A 26,341-nucleotide genomic window follows, 5' to 3' on the forward strand; every position below is an offset into this window, starting at 1 on the left:
TCTTAAAACAAAACATTTTATTTGATGCAGAGATTCTAGGGCACAAAAACAACATTTTGCAAATGTCACCTGTGGACTACTATCACCTATTTACAGTTATGTACAAATCAAATAAGACAATAATATCTTCAATGTAAAAATATAGCATGCTGCTACAGTCTGCTGGTCAGTGCTCACTATTCCATCAAACCTCACAAGAGAGAAACTTAAAGATGAAACAAAGACAATGGCAATAACCACTGTTCCACAGGCTTTCCCCCCAGACAAAGTAATAGGGAGCTTCTGCAGTGAAAAACAAAACAAACAGTGAAAATAAAAGTCATCTACTCTCTAAATGAATACATTTGGTTTTTACAAAAGCTTTTGCTCTCTCCAGACTCACTACATCTTTTTCTTGAGAGAGAAAATAACCACTTATTAAAAATAACATGCTTACACATTAGCGTCATCCAACGGTAATTAATTTTTGGCTAATGACTGGAGCAGCCAACTTTGTCTTTGTCACATACAAACAGAAGATAGCTTCTTTGAATCTTCTCCACTGAAATTTTCTTTGATAAAAACATCAGATACACAGTCATAATGGTTTGCTTTTGTCAGACATCTGCTTGTACAAACCACGGTGCTCGATCAACTTGGAGCCTCGGCTCCAGCCCTTTAGAACACGGACATGTTCCTTGCGGAGTCTGTGGTCCTCACTGAATTTTGGAGAGGAGTCGAAGAGCAGGAGGGAAGGCAACTGCCCAAAATTCCCAAGAGGGCCTCACTCGCCCTCTTAGCAAATTAGCCCTTAGCAACTGCTATCTTGTCTGTGGCTAAAGTCTGCACCATTTAATAATACTGTGAGTCATGAATTAAAGGTGACATATACAGATATATAAAAATAGAATCCAAAATTGGAAGGGAGGGGTGGTTGCCACTCAGAAAGTAAGAGCTGGTCTTGAAGGGTATCTCGAAGAAGCTCGGGAATAACATCAGACACATCAAGAATAAGCACCAAGTGTTTGAACAAACAAGGGAAAAAAATAACAAACCCACATATGATAAAGGACTACTGCTGAGAAAAAAAAATGTAGTAAGCAACCTTCAAAATGAACACAGGTGATATACCACTTTTAAAAAAGGGTCTTTATATTTCTAAATAGTAAAAGAAGCTGGGTACGTAATAATTTCTGTTAATCCCCATCCTGAGCTTGGCTTTCACAAGGCACCAATGTGAATAAAGCACCACATTCTATTTGGGCAACTAAACTGAGTGTGAAGCTGAGAAACAGAAGGGCAGTGAAAATTATTAAGCCCCTGGAAAACAAGAGCTGTGAAGAATGAGTAGCGGTGGGATTATTTAGCACTGGAATAAAAATACTAGAGGGATGATTTCACTGTGGTTTTCAAATACATGGAAGGTGACCAGCTGTTCTTTTTCCACTACATGTTGAACAAAAGAAGGCTGGTTTTCTATAAGGAAGATGTACAAAGAACTATCTGATCAGCAGGGTAGGTTACAGAAGCTCCTTCGCTGAAAATCCAGAATCACATCCACAGCCAAATGTTTGAAATAATTCATGTGCAACCCTTCCTGTTTGACACTAGATGTGCACCTGTCAGATAATCCAAACTTTCTCTCACCCCCAAAGCTCTGCAGTCAGCATGAAAGCTATTGGCTTACAGTCTGATCTCCTCCTGTTTATTTTAACCCTGAACCTGGAAAGGAGGTGATATAACAAGGATGACCCAACTCCATGAAGATTCCTGACTGGTATCTCCATACTCTGTCACATATCTCCAAAACAGATCAACTCACAAGTTATTTAAAACCGAAGACAGAGCAAATGCTTGGCTCTAGTGGATACTCAGGACTCCTTGCCCTACTCTCCACAATGTCTGCTTTCCTCATTAGGGCTTGGCCTACACTCAGCATTAAAAAAGTGATTTAATTCATCCAAAAAAGTGATTAAGCCAAGAGTTAAAACTATAAATAAGGACCTTTAAGGTGTGGAATTTAAATGAAACTGTTCCAAGTGTCACATTTTTTAAATGAGGAGAAATCTGATTTTGAAATTAACAATTGCCTTGCCTTTTTCTTAAGACATATGAAGTATGAAAGCAGCAATCAAAAGATTTCAAATGTATTCACAATCATAGCAAATTTCTTTAGGGAAGCAATGGGTTAAAAAAAATAAAAAGCAATCTAACTTCTGGCTGCATTTAGCAAGAGTATTTTCTTGTGACATCAGACATCTATAATTACCATGGATGCCTTTCTTTTCAAATTTTCTAAAGCAGATGTGGCAAACTGATAGCTAGCAGGCCAAATCAGGTCCACCCATGGGTTTCCTGAATTCAATTAAGAATTTTAGTGCCCATACTAAAGAAAAATAATCAGATTGTTTTCATGTAAAACTCCCAGATTCTCAGTTTCTCTTGAAAAATGGGACAATCAGGAAACACCATATGGTCACAACCGGCTGGAGTGGCTGCTCCCTGTAGGTGCAGCATAAGGGTGTCTGCTGGCTACAGTCTCCACCAGGCCCCACTGTCTCTCTGAGCCTGAGAAGGGTTTGTCATCACACCTTATTTATCACTACACTTGCTACAGGGGGGCCTCCTGAGGGAACAGCATTTGTTAAATAAGAACAGACTCTTTCCCAACCATATCAACTAGAAAAGGCTCATAACCTTCTCACTGCCATTGTCCACCTCTCTCCAATAAAGACAGAGTAATTCCTCTCTCCTAAGAGAGCCCAATTAGTGTTGCGCTGATTGCAGACTGCAGAGTTTTCTCTCTTTAGGAAGGAAAGTGTGTCATTTCTTCACCAGGAATTTAAAAAAAAAAGCTTTTTTCCTCCTTTGCTTCTTCTAAAGGAAAAGACAACTCAGCTCTCAACTTCTGACCTGGGACTATCTTCAATTATTACTGTGTCAACCAAAAACTCTGTCTCATGACTTCTAGGGCCTCTCTCGTGTTGGGCTCAAAATACTATCACCTGGCTGGGTCACTCACTGAAGTTCTGGGACCTGGGCCTGGATGACTTCTGATTATCTGGAGATCAATGTACCTCACAGGCCCAGGCCTCAGTCCTCCAAAAGACTCCTGCCCCTGTATGACTGGGCTGGGCCCATCCAGACAGTCCCTCCTGCTTGCAGCTCATCTCAGAGAAGAACACACCTGTGCCTGGGCCTTCACCCACCTGGCCATGCTCTAAGAAGAGCCGACTGTGCCAAATGCGAAGGTGTCGTGTGTCAGATGCAGGGCGTCGGTGAGCCAAGATGAACAACTAGCTCCTTCATTTCAACCACCTGCCCTTCCCAGTTAGCTGAAGGAAGCCGGGACCTACCTCTGGCCTCCAGTACAGAGGATACCCCCTATCTGAGCTACAGAGCCTTTTACTCTAGGAATGAAGGCCCTTCGTTGAGTTCATTCCCATATTCGAATTCTTGGTTCCCCAGCATCTGAAAGCCTGTGACTTTTGAACCTTTATGTGAATTCTGTCCTATCATTTCCACCATCCAGGGCCATTCGTGAGTCAAAAACACCTCTGCATAAAACGTTTTGCATTCATCTATACGGCAACCATTCCCACTTCCAGCAAGAGATGGGGAGGGTTTAAAAAAAAAAAAAAAAGTTTAAGTAGTAAGACAACACTAGAAAGCTGGACTTCTCAACTATTCAGAGCTGGGCATTCACACTGTCATTTTCATTACTTGGTACAAAAGTTTGATTTTGCTGAACATCACAGTCTTTAATATTTCAAAATAAGTACCTAAACTCTAAATCCAAACTAAAGCATCGCTTGATTTTTGGCCAAGCACAATTTTTCCTTTCCATTTTCACAGTAAATTTATTTAGCAAGCTCTCTGTCCATGCTCATGGAGCTCAGCTGATGCTTCTTCTCTGGTCTTTCACTCTGTTACTGGGGCCAGTTTCTCAGAGATGCCTCCTTTCACATACAAAGCTGAACATCTATCCTAAGGCAGCTCCTAATGGCACCTCTGGGGCATGCACCATTTCTTGACTTCAGTGAGAAATCACTCTGAAAATGTTCCAAAGTGCATTTTCATACATTAATAAGACTTCACAGAATGGATGCCGACAAAGGAATGTCAGGACACTCACGGGTGGGCAGAAACTACGTTCATCTTGGATTCCACAGTGACAGCATGGAACATCCCTCCTCCAGCAAGATACTTGGTCTTACAGGGGAGACAGTTCTGCAGCCCACTTGTCTCTCCCTCAGAGCAGCTGCAGGAAACTCGATGCCAGAGAACAGACGAGCATGTTCTTCTCCCAAGAAGCTGCCAGCTGCCTTTACAGAGCAGGCAGTGTGGTATTTGCATCAAAGATACACACAAACCTCTTCTTTCCAGCAAGGGTGCAAGCCTTCCCTTCCCCACCTGCTGGGCATGAGCCTCGAAGGAAAAGCCCTTCCCTCCCCAGTTCCCCACAGCCCACCTGAGGATGCTTCTCAGTGTTCCCCCCCCCCCAATACTGGTCCTATTTTGTGAAGGAGTGAAAATCGGAGTCCCTGGTATTGGTGCCAAAATCCAACAGCATTTATGAAAAAGGTAGAAAAAGATATTCACTCCCCCTTAAGGTCATGAAGAGGGAAAAGGAACAACTATTTTCCCTTTGGAAACAAAAATTCTGTACAGAAGTCACTCATAAAAACAGAACATATTACTTCTCCCTTTTAAAGCAAATTCTTTCCTCTTAAGCTCTCAATACCTATTTTTGGTAGAATGAAGTACAAGAGACAAATCTTTAACTGGGTAAGTCAAACAAAAAGAAAATGAAACCTTATTCACAGGCTGGGGTTGTGAGGGAAGTACTTTAAGATTCAAGAATTTAATGATTTCAGGTCCCATGTCTTCTCTAGACAATACTTAAAGAGCACATTCATCTTTGTAACAATACTTTCCTTTTCACCTTCTTAAAAAGAGGTTTGTCATTAGGCAAAACAAGTTCAGCAGATTAACTGGCTACCACCTCCACATACTGCTGTTTTGTCAGTGGATTCTCATTCCTAATTTTCTGTTCAGAGCTTTAGACTAGAGGTCGATCAAAGCACAAATTATAATTTCGGTGAATACAGCCCAGTTAGGTATCAGTTTCTTAAAAATAAACATTTAGGCACCAACATCTGAGATTCAACAAATTAAGTATAAGCCAGGGAAACTTGGTGGGCAGACCTGGGCCCTGCGTGATGACTATTCAGATCACGATGTGGCCCCAGTGCCCTCTGCACACTGACCAACCCATCTCAGAAAGAATGGTCTAGATGGTCAACAGCCTGGCCCTGCAGCCCCCTCCTTGGCCAGACATGTCCCCCACTAATATGTAAGACTCATTTTTATGAAAAATGACTATATTCAGTTACCTTCTTGACCTCTGACTCCAGAGCTTTTTTTTTAAAACACCCATGGCATTTTAAATGGCACTGTAAATTCCATACCAACAATGGAAAGAGGCATTATCTTTAACTACATGGATTCCACAGAGACTGGCACTTGACTTCTGCGGCTGTAGTGGCATCAAAAGTGCTTTTTCCACAAAGCATTTCAAATCAAAGCAGCCAATAGCTAACTGGCAAAGTTTGCACAGATAAATTAAGTATGAATGATCAGTGCGGGTATTTTCCTGTTTCTTCCCTACCTCCCAGAACTGGCTCTAGTCCAAAGTCTGACCTAACATGGCAAGCTGCTGTCAGACATTATGGACATGCCTTTCACAGTTCCACATGGTTTCAGAGAACTGGAGACTCTGCCAATATATTTGGTAGAGAATAGAGAGGCAAGGAGAGCAAGTACTGGCCAGGATTTCGCTCTGAATATCCTTGTAAGAGACCTCAGCTCCAAGTGGGCCACATACCCAGAGAGATGAGCTGGGGAACCAGAGAGAGGCGGCAGCTAAAGTGGCAATGCTTAGACTCTTCCATTCCGTTACAAAGGGGCGACCGTGTGGAGTTCACCAGTGTAGCTGCAGCAACCAGGTTCTGCTTTGCACACCCCCGAGGCAAGCAGCTTGGAAGGAAGGGCAGGAGGGTCTTCCTCACCTAAGAAAAGAAGAGAGGGCAGAGTCACATGTTACTGCTGGGTGCTCAGGCCAGAATGAGGCTGGATCTGGGTCTGCACCATGCACTTTGCACAAGTGAGGCAGGCATCCCCACCAGCTCAAGGCTGGGCATTCTCATCCTGGCACCAGATTCCAGTTCCCTCAACGGAGGGGCCAGGTTTGCATGCATGAACTCCAAAGGGTTACAGGCACAGTAAGAGCAGCTCCAGACGGCATCCTGTGGGGGGCTCCCTGGGGAAGCAGGCCCTTCTACCAGAGCCTGTGTTGAGCTAGAATGGAGAGAATACTATGCCCCATGAACCCCTGGGTCAATGCATGTGGCTTTAAAGATATTGGCAAGGTTGGGAGTGGTGAACTCTGCAAATCTACAGGTCCACAGACACTCATCCAACACACTTGGTACCCAACGTGTTTTAGTATCTACTCGTTTTCAGTTTAGAAAGGCGAGCTAGTGCACATCCTGTATGTTACATAACATGGTACAGGGCAGCTCACCATAATTTCTTATCAGTATTTCTGTAGCTCACACACCTGAACAGTCCCATTACCTGGAAGGCTACCAATGTAGTTTTGTTACTTCCCATAACGTTAGACTTACAAAATTGCAGCAAAATTAGCAAAAAGCTTCTCCTGGATTCTGGAACCCTAGAGCAAGGCTGTAGCCTGCATCAAGAACCCAACCCACCGAACCACCAGCTTCCCGCTCCCCGCGCCTCACCCAGGCCTGAGGAGGACGACACACTCTCCGTCAGTGAAGACGTTTCCGTCTGGTCCGCGGAGAGCCCTTCCATCAGGGGCAGGGACAGCTCAGATGAGGGCACGGACGAGTCGTAGATGCCCGAGTCCCGCGGCATGTCCGAGGGCCCAGCAGCTTTTCCCGCGTGCAGCAGGGGCCGGAGAACAGCACTGGCGCCCGCGACAACGGGTCCAGCCTCCACGTCTTCGTCAGGCCCGAACTGCGGGCCCTCAGAGTGCGAGTCGGCCGGTGTCCCGGGGCCCGCCGACTCGGCTTTCAGGCTGAATTCATTCTCGGGCCCTGGCTTGGAGAGGACTTCGTTTAAAACCAAGCCCGAGTCAAACTTCTCCAAGACCGGCTCCCGGTAGCGGAGAGGAGGCGGATGGAAAGGAGAGAATTGCTTCTCAAACCAGTCAGGCTCCTCGTCGATAAACTGGTGCATGTTGCAAATGGCGACGTACAGGGAGCGGCCTGACTTGCTCCGGAAGTAGTTCCTTCGGCTAACCCTTCCCGGCTGCAGCCCCGGCTCTTGCTGACTGCAGTCCTGGGAGTGCAGGTGGGAGCAGAGCTGGGGCAGATGGTCCATGAGTTTGTACTTGGTGCTCAGGTCCAGGACGCCGGGAACGTCTCCTTCGCAGGAATAATCGAAGTAGACGGCGATGAACTTGCTGAGCGCCCCGGATGAACTCTGCTTGGCCTGGCGGAGCTTCTCGGCAATGGCAGACACCGCCACCAGGAAGAGCTCCCCTTTTCCAGAGCCTCGGCCGCCTCCTTTGTGCTTGTAGTTCTTCTTGTCCACGAAGTATTTCATGCCTTTGGAACACACCACGATGATGAACTGGGACTCGTGGATCTTCTGGATGACCCATTCTCTCTGCCCTTCCCTGCAGAGGCTGAAGTCTTCCCACAAGTCCAGAGCCACCTGGAAAGAGAACAGGTAATCTCACTCACCTGTACAGCTTGGAGAGTCGAATGACAAGATGGGCAATGTTACAAGATGGACTCATCATCTGCCCCAAATCTCTGCTATGTGCAGGCTCCAGGCCACCCAACTCCAAGAAACAGCTAACATTCCATGGGTGACTGACCACCAAGCACCAGGCCCTCTGCATCAGGTCCTCATTTTAGCATACTGTGGGCTCATTACCACTCCCACCCCCACCCTACAAGTGAAGACAGAAGTTCAGAGTATCTGACAACCTGCCTAAGTCACACATCACATGTGAAGCCTCCAGTGGACTTACAGTGTGATGGTGAGCATGGAAAACAGAGGAAATGGGGGAGGCTCTATCTAATGAGTGAGGCCACCTGGATAGGGGCAGATCCTGAAGAGAGAACTGGAAGGTGGTAATAGAAGGGTGTGGGTGAGGGATCTCAAAGTAGGCTTGGAAATGGAGTTCAGGTCTGGATGCCAGAGTACTGCCCACAGCCCACTCATGCTGCCAGCTGACTCAACGACAGATAGTATGAGTGACAAAGAGGGCCTCCCTGGCCACTCTCGCAGCCTGAGGTCAGCCTGCTATTTACCAGGTGATTGGTGCATGGAGAGAAGGGTGACGAGCCGCAGTAACACCGCCATCTGGTTCACTCACTCATAGAGACTGCCGTCTCTCACCATGACTTCTCAGCAATCAACAGGAGCACAGCCCTACCAGGCCTTTAACCCAAGGGGAGGTCTGGGAGGGAGTTGGGAGTGGAGCACCGCCAAAGTAAGACCACAGGACATGCGTGGCCCCTCAGAGGGCTTCACTTTCTCAGACCATCTTCATCTGATTTTGCTGCAAAGTCTTTTGGCAATTTCATTTTGTAGTTCAGAAATTAATTCCCAATGCCTATGCCCAAATGTGGGCATAGGGGAAAGGGTTCTGAAATGACTTTGACTTCCTTTTTTGCTCTAAGGTATTATACCAAAGAGAAGAAAATCCCCAACATCTACCTACTTGCTGAAAATAATCCTGAATTGTCTTACACTTTCCTTAATTCTCGCTAACATTATATGTTCTGAAAGCTAACTGACCAACCACTTAGAAAAATGTTCCTGCCTGACCCAGCAATTCCATTTCCAGGTATCTATCTTTGGAAAATCAGCAGAAATGAGGCAAACTGGAATCAAATGTGTTTAACAATTTGAAAAAAAAAACAATTATGGTGAATCATTAATATGAACCAAGTGTCTACTTAAAACTTCAGTTTACATAGAACTACTAATAGTATAAAAAGTCACTGAGTGAAGAGAAAGAAAAAAATAATTCCAATCCATCCAAAATGCAAAACTGTATATATGAGTTCATCTATGCAGAAAAAGACTGGGAGGAAATACAGCAACTTTAACTGTGGTCCCTCTTCTCCAAGTTAACATTACCACTCATTTTTAAATTTGTCATTCTTTTCTAGTTTCCAAATTTTCTATTACACCCGTATTTATGTTACACTAGCCCACCTTTCCCCAGGCTAGTCACTCACAAAGCAGAGCAAATGAGGGGCTGTCTGTATTTGAAGACTGTGTGCCACTTGCTGGTCTTTGAGGCTGATCAGCCCACCTCTAGAAACCCTGCCAGCCTTGTAAATATGCTTTACTGACACTAGGGGGCAGCCTCACCACATGGAGAGAGTCTGAGAAACTCACTGAGCCCTCCATTTCAAAGCACAAATAACTTCCAAGGGTGCCTCCACAGTAAGAGAATCTGCTTGCAATGGTAGAAACACAGATTCGTAGGTTTGATCCCTAGGTCAGGAAGATCCCCTGCAGAAGGAAATGACAACACACTCTGGTATTCTTGCCTGGGAAATCCCATGGACAGAGGAGCCTGGTAGTCTATGGGGTCACAGAGTTGGGCACAACTTATCGAGTAAACAACAACAAAAACCAGAATTATTGTACAGTTCTTGCATCTGTAAGAAACAGTGTGTTTTCCGTGAGAGCTTCAAACTTCACTCTAAAATGAATACTATGACAGTATAAAAAAGTTACATGTTAATAGCTTAACTCAAAAGAATAGGCAAGAAACCAGAGTAGACCATATGAGCACTTAACATGTTGTTTTCCATTATTAGCAAAGCTCCCCCAAAGAATTGTCTAAACCCACTTCTTTACTTACCATTTTCTCTTTGACCTTCCAATGCCATGATGCCCTCCTCCCCCCACCCTCATTGCACACTGCCATCTCCTCCACCATCCATACACCCAACAAGTCTTTTTAAAGCTTAAAAAACTTCCTGCCAGGTGGGTGCCACTCAAGGCTTTTGAGCAGGAGTGTGTCGGGGTTAGAACTATGTGTCAGCAAACATTTAGTTTCAATGATGGCTGTGACAGACTCAAAGAAGAGTGCCACGGCTAACCGCTAGGTCGGAAGCTAAGAGTTTATTAGCACACATCCCACCCAGGATAAAAGAAGAGACTTTAGATTCCTCACCTCACAGCCACAGAAGTCCTGGAGGAAGTAGGCAAAGCACTGGACAACGTTCATGTGATTCTGGCCATCTTTACTGGAATAGCAGAGGAAGACCTTGGGCCGAGGCCGGAGCCTCTCCCTGGGGAGTGCTGTGGTGTACGTGGAGGACTCCGAACTCTCTTCATCTAAGTGTGAATATATATTTTCTAAAGTGGACAAGAAGATAGGGTTGGTGCCCATGAGCAACGCTCTGACTTGTTCCCTACGACTTGAGATGTAATGCTGTCTTCAAGAAACAACAGTCGCCATGTCACCTGGAGTACTCCCAGCTCCCTAACTCTACCAGCCCCTTGGATGACCTCGGAGAATGGGACAGCTGATTTCTCCAGTGGAGCCAAAAATGGCCAAAATTTGTTCTTCACCAGAAACTGAGCTTGGTTAAGCCAGAAACACTGCAGGGGCCACCCACCCACCCCCACCCTCCACTCTGGTCAGCAGTATCTCGAACCAGCTCTTCCAACTGAGTGCAGCTACCTGACCAATGAAGCTTTAATAAAGAGCTGACGTTCTTTAAAACTTTCATTGAGGTTTGGGGAGTTCTTTTGTACAACTTACAAAGGTAAAGTGCATAAATCTTAAGAGTACATCTCAGGAAATTTTTATCTAAGTATATACCTGTGTAACCACCACTCAGACTAAGGATACATTTCCAAGTGTCCCACAAGTTTCTCTCCTGTCATCGGACTTTTATAAGTGATAAAGCCCTACCTCTTCCTTTACTCACACCTTTGGACTTCCTATATGCTCTTGAATTTATCATCCTCAGTTTGAGAAGGGAAGTACACCTGCCCTTTTAGTGGCTCATCAGGTTAAAAGTCAAGTATTTTAATTCTGGGAACTACAGCAGCCAGGGAACTGACTACAAGAGTTGTGCGGCTTCCCAGTCACCTGCCTGGAGGGACCAAGTGCTCCCAGTCTTTCTCTGTTGGCCCCAGTCCTGCCAACTTGGATTGGAGGGGGACACACCACACAAATACCTTGTTGCTTCTTGCGGCACATCACCGTGAAGAGAGTCGCGAATGCCGATATGACGACCAATGGCACAGTGATGGCCACGGCTCTGATGGGCCCGGCCCACGGGGAATGCACTGGGAAATTTCAAAGGGAAGGCTTTGAGATGTCAGCAGTGTAAAAGGTTCAAAGAAAAACATTTTTTTCTTTTTAAAAATAAGCCACATAACAGGTTCTAAGACTCCCTGACCACCTTTCTCTAGTAATGATTCGGTAATTATAAAAGGATTCACTTTAAAGGGCTGTAGAATACAATTCAACAGCTAGAATCTGCTGAGATCACTGAATACCTTTGAGTGAGAATCTGCCTAAGGAAACCTCCCACCCCACCACTTTGCTTCTGAGGACAACTGACTGCTTATTTAGTCCCAGTGACACATGTAACACACTGGGTTTAATCTTCCAGGCATCAACATTAGGGAGGAAGGAAACTCCGATTTGATGGAACATCATGTAAGAGTGAGGAGCTCAAGTGTTTTCTTCTCCTAAACCATGAAGTACGGAAAGTATCAAATACCTTGGTCCACTCTGTAGTCCAGAGGCAACATTTCAAACAAACACAAAATCTCACCTGGTTTTAAGGCATAATGCATCACTTTTCTTGTCGTATTACTGTCATCAACCAGCTGCAAAGCAGAGGATGCTGTGTTATTTTTTTTCTAAGTGATACCATCTCAACAGATTCCATTCATTTTTCTATCTGTGGTCAGTGGGGCAAGGGGAGGACAGAGCTGCTGCTGCCTGTGACCATTTTCAAGCCGAGATTAGACAGTAACGATCAGATACATCTCTGCTTTTCCAGCAAATGAGTATACAGAGGATAGATAACTAGTAAGGCCCTACTGTATAGCACAGGGAACTACATCCAATATCCTGTGACAAATCATAATGGAAAGGAACATAAAATAGGAAATATATATATGTGTATATGTATAATTGAATCACTTTGCTATATAGCATAACTTAACACAACATTGTAAATCAACTATAAGTCAATAAAACTTTTTATAAAAAAGAGAAATTCCCTGGTGGTCCAATGATTAGGACTCAGTGCTTTAACTGGCAAGGCTCTGGGTTCAGTCCCTGGTTAGGGAACTAAGATCCTGCAAGCCACATGGTACAGAAAAAAAAAATGTTTTTAAATAAAAATAATAGGGCTTTCTTGAGTTGTGTGTACCTCAATTATATAATCCCCAGGAGACACATTTTGAAGAAGGCAGCTGGTTATCTCTGTATTTTGCTCCTGCAAAGAAACAAATAACACTTTAAAACTTTCTTCTCAGATAAAGGTCACCAGGACCCCTCTTTTGTTTTGGAACTGAATGAAAGAGACTTCCCACCAGGTTCAATTATGTTTTCAGAAGATGACAATTAGAAAGCAACTGTGCGTACCTGAACTTCACTCTGATGAAAGGCCCAGGAGAACCTGCGACCCCTGTCATAGTCTATACTTGGCTGGTAGTGCCCAGAGCAGCAGTTTTTTATTTGAAGACAAAGCAGCTAGTTAGAATACCTTTTACTTAATAAATGGGAAAAAATTACCCTCCCCTGTTTGTGCATATTTTATTTGCCATAATTTTGACTTGAGTAGAAGGTAGGCTATAGTCCATGGGGTCGCTAAGAGTCAGACATGACTGAGCGACTTCACTTTCACTTTTCACTTTCATGCATTGGAGAAGGAAATGGCAACCCACTCCAGTGTTCTTGCCTGGAGAATCCCAGGGACGGGGGAGCCTGGTAGGCTGCTGTCTATGGGGTCGCACAGAGTCAGACACGACTGAAGCGACTTAGCAGCAGCAGCAAAAGGTCAATGACAGAGGTGAGAGCAGGCAGGAAAACCGAACTCGGCACACGCATCTAGGAGGGCGCTGGTTTCTGCCACCAGGACCAAAAACCTCTCTTGGTGCTCTTATGGGGTCATCGAGCATTCTCATGAACTTCCGTGAAATACCACCCACTCCCTCTGACTATCTCAAGTTTAAGAACTTGGTTACTGAATTTCAAGTTAACTTTGGCCTCTGTATAAACTACGAGCCACTGACATGCTAGTGACTTGGCTCCCAGATTAGCTGTAAGGCCTTAAGCAGCAGGCCAGGTGACCTCCATGGGCCTCAGGTTCCATATCTCTAAAGGGAGGATAATAGCAGCTTTGGTTTCATTGAGCTGTAAAGACAACAGACACACAGTGAGCACCTGATTCAGGTTTGAAATACTAAAGAACTGACAACTACGTCATTGTTTCGGTTCCTTTGGTAAAACATCACTGGCTGCACCAGCACTGGGCCAGATAGGGTAGAGATACTTAGATAATTAGGGAGTGAGGGGTGACTCAGGATGACCCCGAGATGAACTCAGTGATAACATTCTGGAATAGCTACCTACTGCTCACAGACCACAGAGCCTAATGTTCACACTGAACCATCCAAATTCCAGAGGCTCTGGGGTCACTTTAAAACATGCAGTGGTTTCTTTATGCATACCCAGCAGCTTACCTGTTTACAGGTCTTTCGCTTGAAGGGTCCTTCATGCTTGAGCTTGTAATGAAGATAGAAGAAACGGAAACCAAAGGTGTGGGGTGCATGGTCAAAAGACACCTGCATGTCCGAACCGTGCTGAGTGATGTTGAGGTTCCGAGGCTTCCAGACTAGGGGGAGGAAGGACCAGAGTGAGCAACATGAGGCCACCCTGACTCCACTTGAGATTGGACAAAGACAGCTATATGCGTGCTCAGTCACTCTGTCATGTCCAACTCTTTGCAACCAAAGGGCCTGTAGTGTACTAGCCTCCTCTGTCCATGGGATTATCCCAGCAAGAATACTGGAGTGAGTTGCCATTTCCTCCTTGAGGGCATCTTCCCAACCCAGGGATCAAACCCACTTCTCTGACGTTTCCTGCATTGGCAGGCAGATTCTTTACCACTGTGCCACCTGTAAATACCAAGGACAGCTATACTTACAGGGTTTACAAGCCAGGTTGTCCGGCTGCAATAGCAGGTCACACGCTATTAAGAAAGACACATGTTTTTAGTTTTAGGACAGTTTGACATCTTCCTCATCTAACAATTCAATACAATATAAATATTCAGCACTGAACGTTGCTGGAAAGAATGTAAAACACAGCAACTGCATTGAGTCAACAATGCTTTTCAGTATAGCCCAGTTGTATCTTGTGAAAATTTGAATTGTACAGTATAAAGATATTAATGCAGTTCATTTTATGCCACATAAATGGAAACAATATGAAGTCACCTACATTTTAAAAGCTTGTCAGGTATTACATAGTTTCAAGGCCATGGCCAAGGGCAGCAAGACTGTGTCCATGCTTCTGTCCTATGGAGGGGCTCTGTTTTAGCTGTAGACAGAAATAATGCCAGCCCCTAGCCAAATGCAGAGTGGTTAGGCATGAGAGAACACTGGAGTGATCCTGGCACCTTGTCTTGGGGTTACTTTAACTTTTGCTGGCTCTCCAATTTAAAATCCTTTTGATGGAGTCTAAAAATGACATCCAGCCATCTACTAAGTAGCAGTACCAGTGCTGAAAACAAGGAGCTTTGAAGTCGGATTTAAATATGATTAAAAAAAAAAAAAAAACACCACGAGAGAGGTCCTATATATCATGCTGCTAACCCAGGAGGACCCTCTGGAAAATGTGCTTACGATGCCAAGAAAATCAAAGGCTGCACTGAGGTCACGGTGTCCAAAATGGTGATAAATGCACCTCCTGTCCCACCTCACCCTCAGAGAGACTCTGATTCTGATGAAGAAAATTAAAGTAGGCTAGTTTTGATTTAGGCAAGCTTTGCATAAATACATTCTTTGAATCCTGTATCTGGTTGTTACATGTAAGGCATTGAGAGATACTGTAAAATGCACATGGTCTCTGCCCTATGGAATCTTATTTTCATTAAGAAAATGAACCTTTCTGCATAGAAAACCACTACAGTGTTAAAAGAAGAAAACAATCAGAGTAAGAACTCTGCAGAGCAGAGTAAGAACTCTAAAGCAGCAATTTGGGCTGATGAAAGACACACCACACTGTGTGCAGAACAGGTGGAAAAGGAGAGGCAGGCAGAGAGGGGAACCCTGTACAGCCGGTGGCTGGTTGCAGGGTGAGGACTCTAGAGTCGGGCTCCATGGCATTCAAATCCCAGCCCCCCAGCAGCCCCTTTAACCTCTCTATGTGTGGCTCCACCTCTGCTAAGTGGGGATGGTAAGATTAAATCCTTTGTAGGGCTGTTATGGAGGTCAACTGCATTAATGTTTGGAAAGTATTTAGAATGGAGTCTGGCACAGAGATGTTAAATAAACTTCCTAGAATGAGGTGACCTCAGGGACACACTACTTGATTTTCTTAACCTAATCTTGAAAAAATGACAGGCAGCCACCCACAGAGGCCACCCTCCTGAGGACAGGTACAGAATGGAATCATTTCACCTTAAACTTATACTTTCTTTTCCTCTTCTTAAGTTAAACAATTTTACTACATGGCTGTATTGCAGCACCTTCAAAAAAGGTCAATTGTCATGTCTGCTCTATAACAAGCCAGGAATGGGTGTTTCTGGTTAGATGAACAGTTGTTGTCGTTTAGTTGCTCCATTGTATCTGACGCTTTTGTGACCCCATGGACTGAAGCCTGCCAGGCTCCTCTGTCTATGGGATTTCTCAGGCAAAAATACTAGTGTGCATTGTCAATTTCTTCTCCAGAGGATCTTCCTGGCCCAGGGGTCAAACACATGTCTCCTGTATTGGCAGGCGGATTCTTGACCACTGAGTCACCACGGAAGCCTGGGTCAAATCTTAATTTTAAAAATTGCTTTTCTGGATGCTTTTCTCTTTCATACTAGTATTTCGTGTACTCTTGAACCTATCTCTGTCAAAATGTCTTTAAAAGCAAGAGAAATGTCTCCCCATGGAAAGTAGGCAGGAAAAACCATACTCACTGCGGGTTCTGAAGAAGAAAGGATGATAATTGCTTTCATTTTTAATGGAAGGAAAAGGGACGATCTTTACAAAGTAATCCGTTTCAAATTTCATATTCAGGAAAGGTTGAGATTCCATCCCCTAAAAGGGATCAAAAAACACGTGTGATGTCACAGAGAAATCACCCACGCCTCTACCTATGTGCAAGAGTTCCGGTCCATCCTGAAGGTCCCCCAGACACAGTTCTAGGGTTGGCAGCAGGGGGGCGGGGGGGGGGGTGTCCCAGGGCAGGAAGAAGTCAGGTTTCTTTTCCAGATCAAGTTTAGGTTTGGACCCCTAAATGAAAAGGAATATGGACAACATGTCTGTTTTTCCGACAGTGAAGCCAAGGCTGCAAGCTGGTGGGGAAGAGCCCACATCCTCTCCTGACACCACCTTCCAGGATGGCTGCTCCACTCCAGCTTGTAACCTGAGAGGCGTGTCTGTCTACCACCCAGAGGTGCTGGAGGGTTTCTGGGGGGGTGGAGCAGGCTGGCCCACCTGGGCAGGCGGGCTGAAGTCCGCAGCCCCTCCTTCTGCAGTTTCACAGGCTCTCAATAGACCATTCAGTCCCCAGAACAATGGCACGTCTTCAGGGGTGCATTCCCCTGCATGGACTTACAGCTCTTTTGAAGCTACTGTTGAGCTGCTTCGGGTCCTTTAGAATCAGTTGTTGGCACTGTCGTCCCTCTGACTTCAGCTCCTCCAGTATTACCCGAAATCCTTTTAGGAATTCGATGCCTGAGCAAAGCAGAATGCTTTTATTAATGTGAAAAGAGGACCTAATTACTTTTGAACACACTTTCCTTCCTCTAAGATCACCGTCCTCTCCCCGCTACACAACAGAATAAAAGGCATTCTAAGCCAGGCAGGAATATCTGGGTTTACAGAAAGGAAAAAGGCATACCCTGCATTCCTCTCATACAGGCCAGGTGATTTTCTGTCCCACCATTACTAATGAATAAATCTCTAATCCTGCCAGCCATTTCACGAAAGTCCGTTTGCTCTATGACATTAGGGTTCAAATATTTAGACCCAAGTCACAATTGATCATAAAAAACTGCAGTGAAATATATGATTTCTGTGTCATTAAACTAGGTGTATTCAGCTGATGATCATTTCCAGTGCTGACTAGGGACTTGCCCTGAACCATGTTTCAAATACTTCCCCTTTTAGTCCTATATTTGCTGGCGTGTTTCACTGAGCAATGTAGAAAATTCCCAGCAAAGTGTGTGTCTGCACCCAAGGGGGTCCTGGGCTGGAGATTAAATAGCTTAGGAGAATGCCTATGTGATTTACAAAGCTGTTCTTGCTCTAATCATGCCTGAAAGGCAGACACCCAAGAGCTGCCCAGTGTGTGCTCTTGATGCTGCCCTCAGAGGCCCCCGGGACGCCCACAGCGCCACTGAAAGGGACTGGCCCAGCCTCCTGCCACCTGAGCTTCCCCCGCTGCCCGTCCAACTAGTCGCTTTCAAAAGGATTAAGCTCTGATGGCCACGAGAGCCGGTGCTAGGGCTTCGTATCCCATGGAGACTGGAGAGGTCCAACTGCAGCTGGAGTTCCCCGAAGCAGGCCTCAATTGGCAAGATATCGATTTCGCATTCTTTCGAAACACCAGACAAGGAGACATTTTTCAACCCTTCCCCTTTCCAGGGCAAGAGTAATTACACAGGATGCAATTAAGCAGGTGGGAAAATTATCGATGGCAAAGGCCAGGGAAATCTTTTTCTCTTTCGAATAGGTTCTCCAATCCTGTAATTATTTGATGAAGAGCACATATTTTATGGTGGGAAGGGCAAAGGAGTTACAATTAGAGCTTCATGACTTAAGAGGTTGGAGCACAGAGGGCACAAGTCCGGATCCTGCCGTGTTGTAGTATTTCGAGTACAAAGCTTCCTGCAGGAGTGAGGGCTGGTGGATCCACAGCCAGAGACTCACACATGCTGCCCAGATCCAAGGTTTCTGACCAGAAACTATTCAGTAGATCTCACAGGAACTTGTCTTTTGAAATTCTCCCATTCCTCCCCTCCAAATATTTTTGAACAAATCCTTATTATTTATACTAAGATTTAATTCATGCAATGTTGCCAGAACTGTTTAAACAAAAGCCAGGTGATTGATATGACTGTAAAGATTGTACATCTCACAATTACAGACAAATTCATCAGTTGGAGGTGGGAGTGGGTGATTCCAGTTCTTATATTTAAAAAGACTTGCCTGGAAAACCACTATTCCAAGTCTGGGAGTAAATGTAAATCTTATAGCAACAGGTTTATCAAAATATTATAACATCTCATAGTTAGATCATGTTTATAATTTTAGAGGGCAATAAAATAAAGGGACTTATTTACTCCTTGTCATTTAACTGATTGAATCCTTCTCACAACCACAAGAGGAAGGTATTGTCCCCGCTTTATAGATGAGGAAACAGAGGTGTACAGACACTAGATGACTTGCCCAGAGTCACACAGGGATGAAATGGCCCAGGTGGGATCAAACCCAGTGTGCTCTTAACGCATGTGTTTTTCTATCTCCCAAGGAGTCTCCTTAATAGAACCTCATAGAAATTGCTAGAATCTATCCAGCCATCCCCACCCACACACTGTCATGCAGAAAAAGCTCATCTTTCTGCCCTCACGGTTCCACATGTCAGTTCTCACATCTCTTACTTTCATTCTAAAGAGGGAGCCTGCAATGTGTCAGGCCAGCCCTTTAACCATTTTTAGCCTTATGTTGGAATGACCCCTTCTCTTTTATCCACAGAGGATGTTTTTCCTTTTAAATGTTAAGATAATGTTATTTTTGGAAAGCCTGTTGCATTCAGACCCAGTGGTATTTACATAGAGAAGTGAGTCAGGCCCACAGGTCTGACCCATTCTCCTTGTCTCTACCCACCTTTTCTGAATCTGGTTCCTTTGAGATTTACCCCATTTAGATTAAGAAATTTAGACTTTATCTTACTTTTTCCTTGGTCAGACTTTTTTTAAAATTCTAAGATTGGGTGGCAATATCCTAGGAAACCTGAGGACCAGGGTCTGATGATAACAACAGACACTATTACTGTTTTTTAAGAGTTCTCTTTAGAAATGTACTCTTGTGGGTGTGTGTATTGTCCTTAATTCTCTTTTTCTACTTTTAACAGGTTTATTGAGGCATAATTGGCATACAATTAGTTTCATTTTACAGAGAACATTTTCATATACTTTGACTTATGTGTATACCCATGAAACTGTCATTAAAACCAAGAACTTCCTATCACCTCCCAATTCTTCCTCATGTCTCTTTATACTCCCTCTCACTTCTGTTCCCAGGCAATTAGGAACCTGCTTTTTGCCACTAAAGCTTTGTTTGTATTTTATTGAATGTGTCAATGCTTTTTTTTTTTTTTTTTTGTCTTGCTGATTTCACTCAGAAAAACTATTTTGAAGTTCATCCACATTGTTAAGTATATCACGATTTCATTCCTTCACTGCTGGGTGGTGTTCCATTGTGTGAACGCACCACAGCTGGTGTATCAGTTTATGCACTGAACATTCAGGATGTTTCTAGTTTTGGACAACTTAAAATAAAGCTGCTATGAATGTTTGTGTGGATATATGCTTTCCTTTCTCTTGGGTAAATAGTAGCAAAATGGCTGGATCATGTGGTAATGCATATATACCTGTTCAGAAGAATACAAAAAGGTTTTCCAAAGTAGTTATCCCATTGTACATTTCCACTCAGTAATTTTTTGTTTTTGCAATTTTTTTGACTATGCGTGCTCAGTCACTTCAGTCGTGTCCAGTTCTCCGTGACCCCATGGCCCATGGCCTGCCAGGCTCCTCTGTCCATGGGATTCTCCAGGCAAGAAAACTGGAATGGGTTGCCATTTCCTTCTCCAGTGAGAAAGTATAAAGTGAGTGAAGTGAGTGAAGTCACTCAGTCATAGTTGATTTATAATCATTAGCTTCTGCTGAATAGCAAAGTGAATCAGTTATACATATACATGTATCCACTCTATTTCTAACTCTTAAATGAGGAAAAAGTCATATGCCTCAGATGGGGAAGCTGAGGCTCAGATAGGTTTAAATGTTTCTCCTAAAGGTTGTGTGTGTGTGTGAGAGTGCACACTGTCCTGTCTGACTCTTGGCAACCCCATGGACTGTAGACTGCCAGGCTCTTTTTCACATGGGATTTTTCCAGGCAAGAATACTGGAGTGGGTTGCCATTTCCTTATCCAGGGGAATCTTCCTGACCCAGGGACTGAACCTGTTTCTCTTGCATCTCCCACAGTGGCAGATGGATTCTTTACTACAAGCACACCTGGGTAGCTCATCCTGGGTTCAAACCCAGGCCCATCTGAACAAATGAGCCCTCTCCATGTTCCACACTCAACTACCCCATCCTATCCTGGGCATCATCAATTCATTAAAGAGGACAAGCAGATTCAGCCCTAACCTGAATCTGGCCAGATAATGTAGGTTTGTTGTTTTTTTTTTCTGTTTGTTTGGCTTTTTTTTCAGTCCATACAATTTAAATATAAATTCAGTTCGTTTCCAACATTTAAAAATTGTTGATTCCATGATTTCTCCTGAAAACTGGGGTTGTCCTGACAACTCACAAAATGTGCCAAGGCTAGGCTGGTGCATCTCCATGTGGCCACAGAAATGCTGGATCCTGAATCCATTACATTCTTGGCTAGGCCACTCATCCCCCTACTCCTGCTGAGACACACAAGCAAAGACCTCAGTGACATTTACCATTCACACACTATTATTTTACAAACCTACATCTCTCTCGATAACAGCCAAGGGAACAAAAGATGAGCCATGAAGCACAGCATGAAGCAGCAAGAGTTACAATCAAGTAGTGTCTGTGCAGATGCACACCTAAGCTACACTTGTGTCAAGACCTACTTGGCTCCAGGAGGCCACTGCACTTATGACCTCTGTACTGGGTACCACCCACCATCGTAGACTCCACTTGGACCACTTACCGAGGGCCCCGGGGGACCAAAGAATGGTGACAGCCACTTGATCGTGGCAGGCGTACTGACTGATGGTGATGTTCTGGGCGTCAGCGATCACGTGCTTCCCCACCGGATTCAAGTAAGTGGTGCAGTCTAGAGGGTTGGGAGAACCAGGACAGTTAGATTTAAACATTTGTTTCTTTCTTTTTTCCAAGTTCATCTTCTCAAATTACACAGAGCATGCTCGGAGTTAGCCAAATCTACTCTGTTTAAAGATGTGTGCCTCAAAGCCCACAGATGACATCAAAGGTTAGCTGTTTGGAAAACTGTTAAGATGCTGCAGTGGGGTTTATGTATAACACTACCACCCCCTCACTTTTGAGTTAAAGTGGTTGGAGGATTATGTAAGGTCTGGAGTTTGCTGTATCAGGCATTCACTTTTTTACTACTCTGACAGTTTACCTAAATCAGTAATAACTTAGGTTAGCTCAAAACTTTTCCAATGTTACAGAGTAATCTGAAACCAAACAATGACTAAGTAATCTGGGGTTTGTTCTTTTTCAGAAGAAGCCTAGAGGGCAAGGCGACTGCAAAAGAGGAACTCTTAGGAGGATGTGAACTCAAGGGGGCGTCATTCACAGCCGGGCTGTTAAAGAATCCAATTAGGACCTGCCAAAGGGACTAAGTGACTTAGTGATAAGCAGAGCACCTTGGATGTTAACTAGCATGACAAAGGTAAAACTTTTGTTCCCAACCCTACCTCATCAAGGAAACCCACAACACCCACTGAATCCAAACACTCCCATGGTGCTTGAAAAAATGAAAACCACTGATTCTTTGATTTCGTCTGAGGACTTGACTCACTGCCACCTGCCAGTGCAGCAGCTGTGCCACCTGGTATTGCTAAGTGCACTTTCAAAGTCTGCACAATCCTAAAAAAGCTGCCAGAAGCATCCAGCCAGACCCAGGCGGGGACCTCAGAGGATGGCTGCAGGCTGTTTCAGCCACGCATGCAGGGAGAGCAGCCAGCCTTCACTACAGACATCAGAATTATGCTGCTTTATCGCTATTTCTTTTCAGTGATTAAGCTTGAAGACTTTCTTTAGAATCTGATGCAAAAGGTCTTCCATCAGATTTCAAACCTACTCATTACCCTCTCGGAAGTCAGGGGGTTTTGGAGGTGAAACATTCAGAGGTATTTTCTAAGAAGCTTGGTGAGTTTGTGACATTCCCATCCCCCCTCCCCATAAACTATACCACACATTTCCCATTTTTTATGACGAAAAACATTCACGAGATATCTGAAAGTCGCAAAAGAACATAAGAAAAACGTAAAAGTCATCCATAACCTCCCACCACACAGAAGTAATGGCTAACATCTAATGGATACTTTTGCAAGCCTTTTAAGATGCACATGATATTCTTTTAAAGCTTCTTCTAAGGGTACAACACACACGCACTGAAAGCACCCCCCCTCCCCTTTGAAACTCCATCTTCCACTCTGCTTTGTGTTCTGCTTTTTTGCCTAACTCCTACAGAAGGCACACTCCCTTCTGCAAACTCCATCTGCTTCAAAAACAATCACCTCTACATTTCAGGATTACTTTTGAAAAGATGTTAATGATTAATAAAACCAAATTCTACTTCTGATGAAAATTCACTCTCAAAGTGTTCTACATGTGTTCTCTAGATAGACGAGAACTTTAAAGTAGGGGGAAAAATGTTGAAACATCTGGTTTAACACACACATTGAACAAACAAGGAAACTAGCTACAGTGATCGACTGGATGGCTTGCAATGTCGCCAGTGACCAGCCCAGGGCCAGGACACAATACCACCTCTGAGGGCTCACACTAATTGTATCTCCAGCACAAAGCTGGACTGAAAAATAAGTTCCGAGTCAGAGGTATTAATCTGCAGAAATCCTGGCTGAGACCAGCTTCCCAATTAAAAAAAAAAAGAAAGAAAGAAGACAGAATCCCACTATATGTATCAAGTTCAGACATTTTCATTTATTCAGATATATAATGAAAGAAGCGGCCTTCCAAGTGGCACTTGTAAAGAACTTGCCTGCCAATGCAGGAGACATGAGAGACACAAGTTTGATTCCTGGGTCAGGAAGATCCCCTGGAGAAGGGCACGGCAACCCACTCCAATACTCTTGCCTGGAGAATCCCATGGACAGAGAAATCTGCCAGGCTACAGGTCCTATAGAGTCTCAGACACAACTGAAGCAACTTAGCACAGCACAGTACATAATGAAAGAAACCTTTGACTTGAAACAGCTTTAGGAAAAGATTCATGGACAAAAGTAAGTTATGTTTTTTTCTTTCCTTTTTTCATTTCTAATGTCAAAATTGGCATTCTCTGGGTTTCTGCAAATACAATTATGCAAATGTAAAGTCCATGAATTAAAAAAATGTATTACAACCTCTTCAGGCATTACCCCCTCAGAGCCTGAAGGAGAAACAAGAAATCCAATGTGAAAGGAGGCAAGATCTGAGAGCTGGTTTTGACTTAAAGGCAAGATGTTTTCTTTCTTTGTAACATTAAATGGAAAAGGAATAGAAAAGTAACATTTCTGTACTTTAATACTTTTGGTGAAAACTTGGTGATTGGTTCTTAGCTATTTCAAACAGAACTAGTAACCAGTCAACAGAGCAGTAACAGCAACCTCCTTGTGGGAGAAATAAATTATCTTTGTCAATGGAAAACAATAGCTAAGTTTTTTTGCACAGCCTGGATCCAATTATTAGCAACTCTAACATTTTGGATTCTGGTTACAAAATAATTATGCCCAAATGACATTTGGCCAAAATGCAACCTAGCTTCAGATGTCTCAAGAGTTGAGTTGTGAATTAAATTCTAATTAAATGCCAAAGAATCAGAAAGAAAACAATGACCAAGAGACAGACATTGGCATGGGTGTCACGTATCTAGTCCCATGAAGGAAACACTAAGGCACTTTTAAGTTTTATAGGTATGGATCCTCTTTCACAAAACCCCATATTAAATTAGAGATGCAAATAGTTGTTTGCAGCTGACCGGAAAGTTTTGAACTTTGAATGTAATACAAGATCTAACAGGACCAAGAACATATTATTAGAAATTAACTTTCTAATCTAAAGAAAGATCCCTTACACGTGTCTTTACTTAGCTGAATCAAGTCTCATGGACTTGCAAATCTTTCCTTACCATCATAACATTTACCCAGAACATGCACGCATCATGGACGTGAAGTATCTGAGTTTCCCATGTTAAGTCCTCATCAGTGAAAGTACCCATGTCAGCAACTATGGGCATGACCTTGACATCCACACTTGTATTTAAAATTGTTAGGTTGCACACATGACCTCAAAAACCCTGCTTTAGCCATGTTGATTCCAAAGGCCCAGTGTGACCTACAGCCCTTACTCGTGATTCTCCCCAAGAGACTAATCAAACATCAGCAGTCACTAATATGAATCAATCTCCTTCCTGTCAACATTCTTACCTATAAATTATGGCTTGTAAGGCTAAAATTGCTCATAATTCTATATAATTACCTTCTAGAGCATGAAAGCAGATGCTCAGAGGGGGTTCTACATGCTTCATCAGAAAAAAAAAAAAAAAACAACCCAACTTGCCCTCAGGAAACAGTTTGGTCAGAAAAAGTCATAATTCCTTGACAGAAGGGCCCAAAAAGGTGCTTGGGTTCCAGCTCCAGTTGGAATGACTTCTAATAGTAACAGGTATCAGTTACTGAGTGCACACTGAAGGCTAGATCCTGAGATGAGCAGTTATAAGCATTACCTTACTTAAGTCTCAAAATGGTGCTGAGGAAGTTTATCCTTATTTCACATGATGAGAAAACTGAGGTTTGGAAAAGTGGAGTCGTTGGCCATCATTCATGGCTGATGAGATGGGGGACGGGGTGAGAACTCAGGCCCCCATCAGAGATGGCTGACTGGAGACACTCGGGCCCATCTGAGACACAGATTAACTCGGCCCACTCTGCGTTTGTGAAAACTTTTAAGTAAATGCCAGTATATTTTTAAAATTAATTTATTTATTTTAATTGGAGGATAATTACAATACTGTGGTGGTTTTTGCCATGTATTGACATGAATCAACCCTGGGTGTACATGTGTTCCCCTTATCCTGAAACCCCCCTCACACCTCCCTCCCCACCCCATCCCTCTGGGTCGTTCCAGAGCATCAGCTTTGAGTGCTCTGCTTTATGCATCAAACTTGCACTGGTCATCTATTTTACATATGGTAATATACACTATATATCTTTTTAAATCCATGCTGGGACTTCCCTTGGTGGTCCAGTGGTTAAGACTCTGCACCCTCCAATGCAGGGGGCATAGGTTTAATCCTTGGCCGGGGAACTAAGGTCCCTGAATGCCACACAGCATGCATCCCCCACCAGAATGCTCAAACTAAAAAAATTCAAATTCCCCACTCCTCGTGCAAACCACATCTGACTGAGCTGGAATGGAGGACCCAGTGCTCCTCTAGGACAAGACACGGGCTTCTCCAGTTTACCACTGTCCCCATCACTCTCAAGCATCCTGTGCTTGGGGTGCTTTGCTCATGTGACCCCTGCTGGGCCCAGGGGCATCTGGTTTGTTCCTAAGGATACGGCTCTCTCCTGAAGAAGGCAGGAGAGGTCTCCCCACACAGCTTCTCTCAGCACTCTGGAGGACAACCAACCCGTTCAAGCTCTGAAATACTTGGGTGGCTTAGACGAGTCTGAGGTGCTTCGGTTCTGTTGACAAACCTGAGCGAGTTCAGGAAATCCCCCAACTCGAGGACCTGCAGGGTCCCCGATTAAGCACGACCAGGCAAGCTTTAGATCACTGAAGGGGCTCTGTTCTTCAGTGGCCAAGTCGTTTACTTACTGTCATATCTGAAGGTGATGTTGTGCAGTCCGCTGTTTCTGCTGGCCGGCCCCACTCCCTGCGGGAAAACAGGAGAACATGAGGAGGAGTGAAGCCAATATGCTTTTCCAGCCCAGATCCCGATGGAGTCAAAACGCACACGATTGCAGAGACCCAGGGCCATGCCAGTCACCGAGCAACATCCATGCTCTTCATGGCCCCCCATCCCCGGTCCCCCCCACCCAACTCCCTCCAGCCCAGGAGGTTCCTCACTGCCAGGCCATGGGGATCAGGGGTACTC

At 44.2% G+C, this 26,341-nt stretch overlaps 1 protein-coding gene across 2 annotated transcripts; it reads right to left on the reverse strand.

Annotated features, from left to right (window-relative positions):
* Window positions 1-26,128, reverse strand: IL17RD (interleukin 17 receptor D). Of its 2 annotated transcripts, XM_040246420.1 has the most exons (12): window positions 26,062-26,128; window positions 21,203-21,328; window positions 16,850-16,968; window positions 16,209-16,329; window positions 14,226-14,270; window positions 13,762-13,913; window positions 12,447-12,512; window positions 11,841-11,895; window positions 11,236-11,346; window positions 10,220-10,404; window positions 6,789-7,728; window positions 1-6,050 (listed from the first exon to the last, which is right to left on the reverse strand). In XM_040246420.1, exons 4-12 carry the CDS (start codon window positions 16,324-16,326, stop codon window positions 5,938-5,940), a joined length of 1,785 nt encoding a protein of 594 aa, XP_040102354.1. In that variant the 5' UTR covers window positions 16,327-16,329; window positions 16,850-16,968; window positions 21,203-21,328; window positions 26,062-26,128; the 3' UTR covers window positions 1-5,937. The 2 variants fall into 2 exon arrangements, with proteins under 2 accessions (XP_040102354.1, XP_040102353.1); XM_040246419.1 differs by lacking the exon at window positions 26,062-26,128 and having other exon boundaries at window positions 21,203-21,667.
* Window positions 26,129-26,341: the final 213 nt, after the last annotated feature.

Source organism: Oryx dammah, unplaced genomic scaffold (assembly GCF_014754425.2).
Source record: "Oryx dammah isolate SB20612 unplaced genomic scaffold, SCBI_Odam_1.1 HiC_scaffold_9, whole genome shotgun sequence".
Lineage (NCBI taxonomy): Eukaryota > Metazoa > Chordata > Mammalia > Artiodactyla > Bovidae > Oryx > Oryx dammah.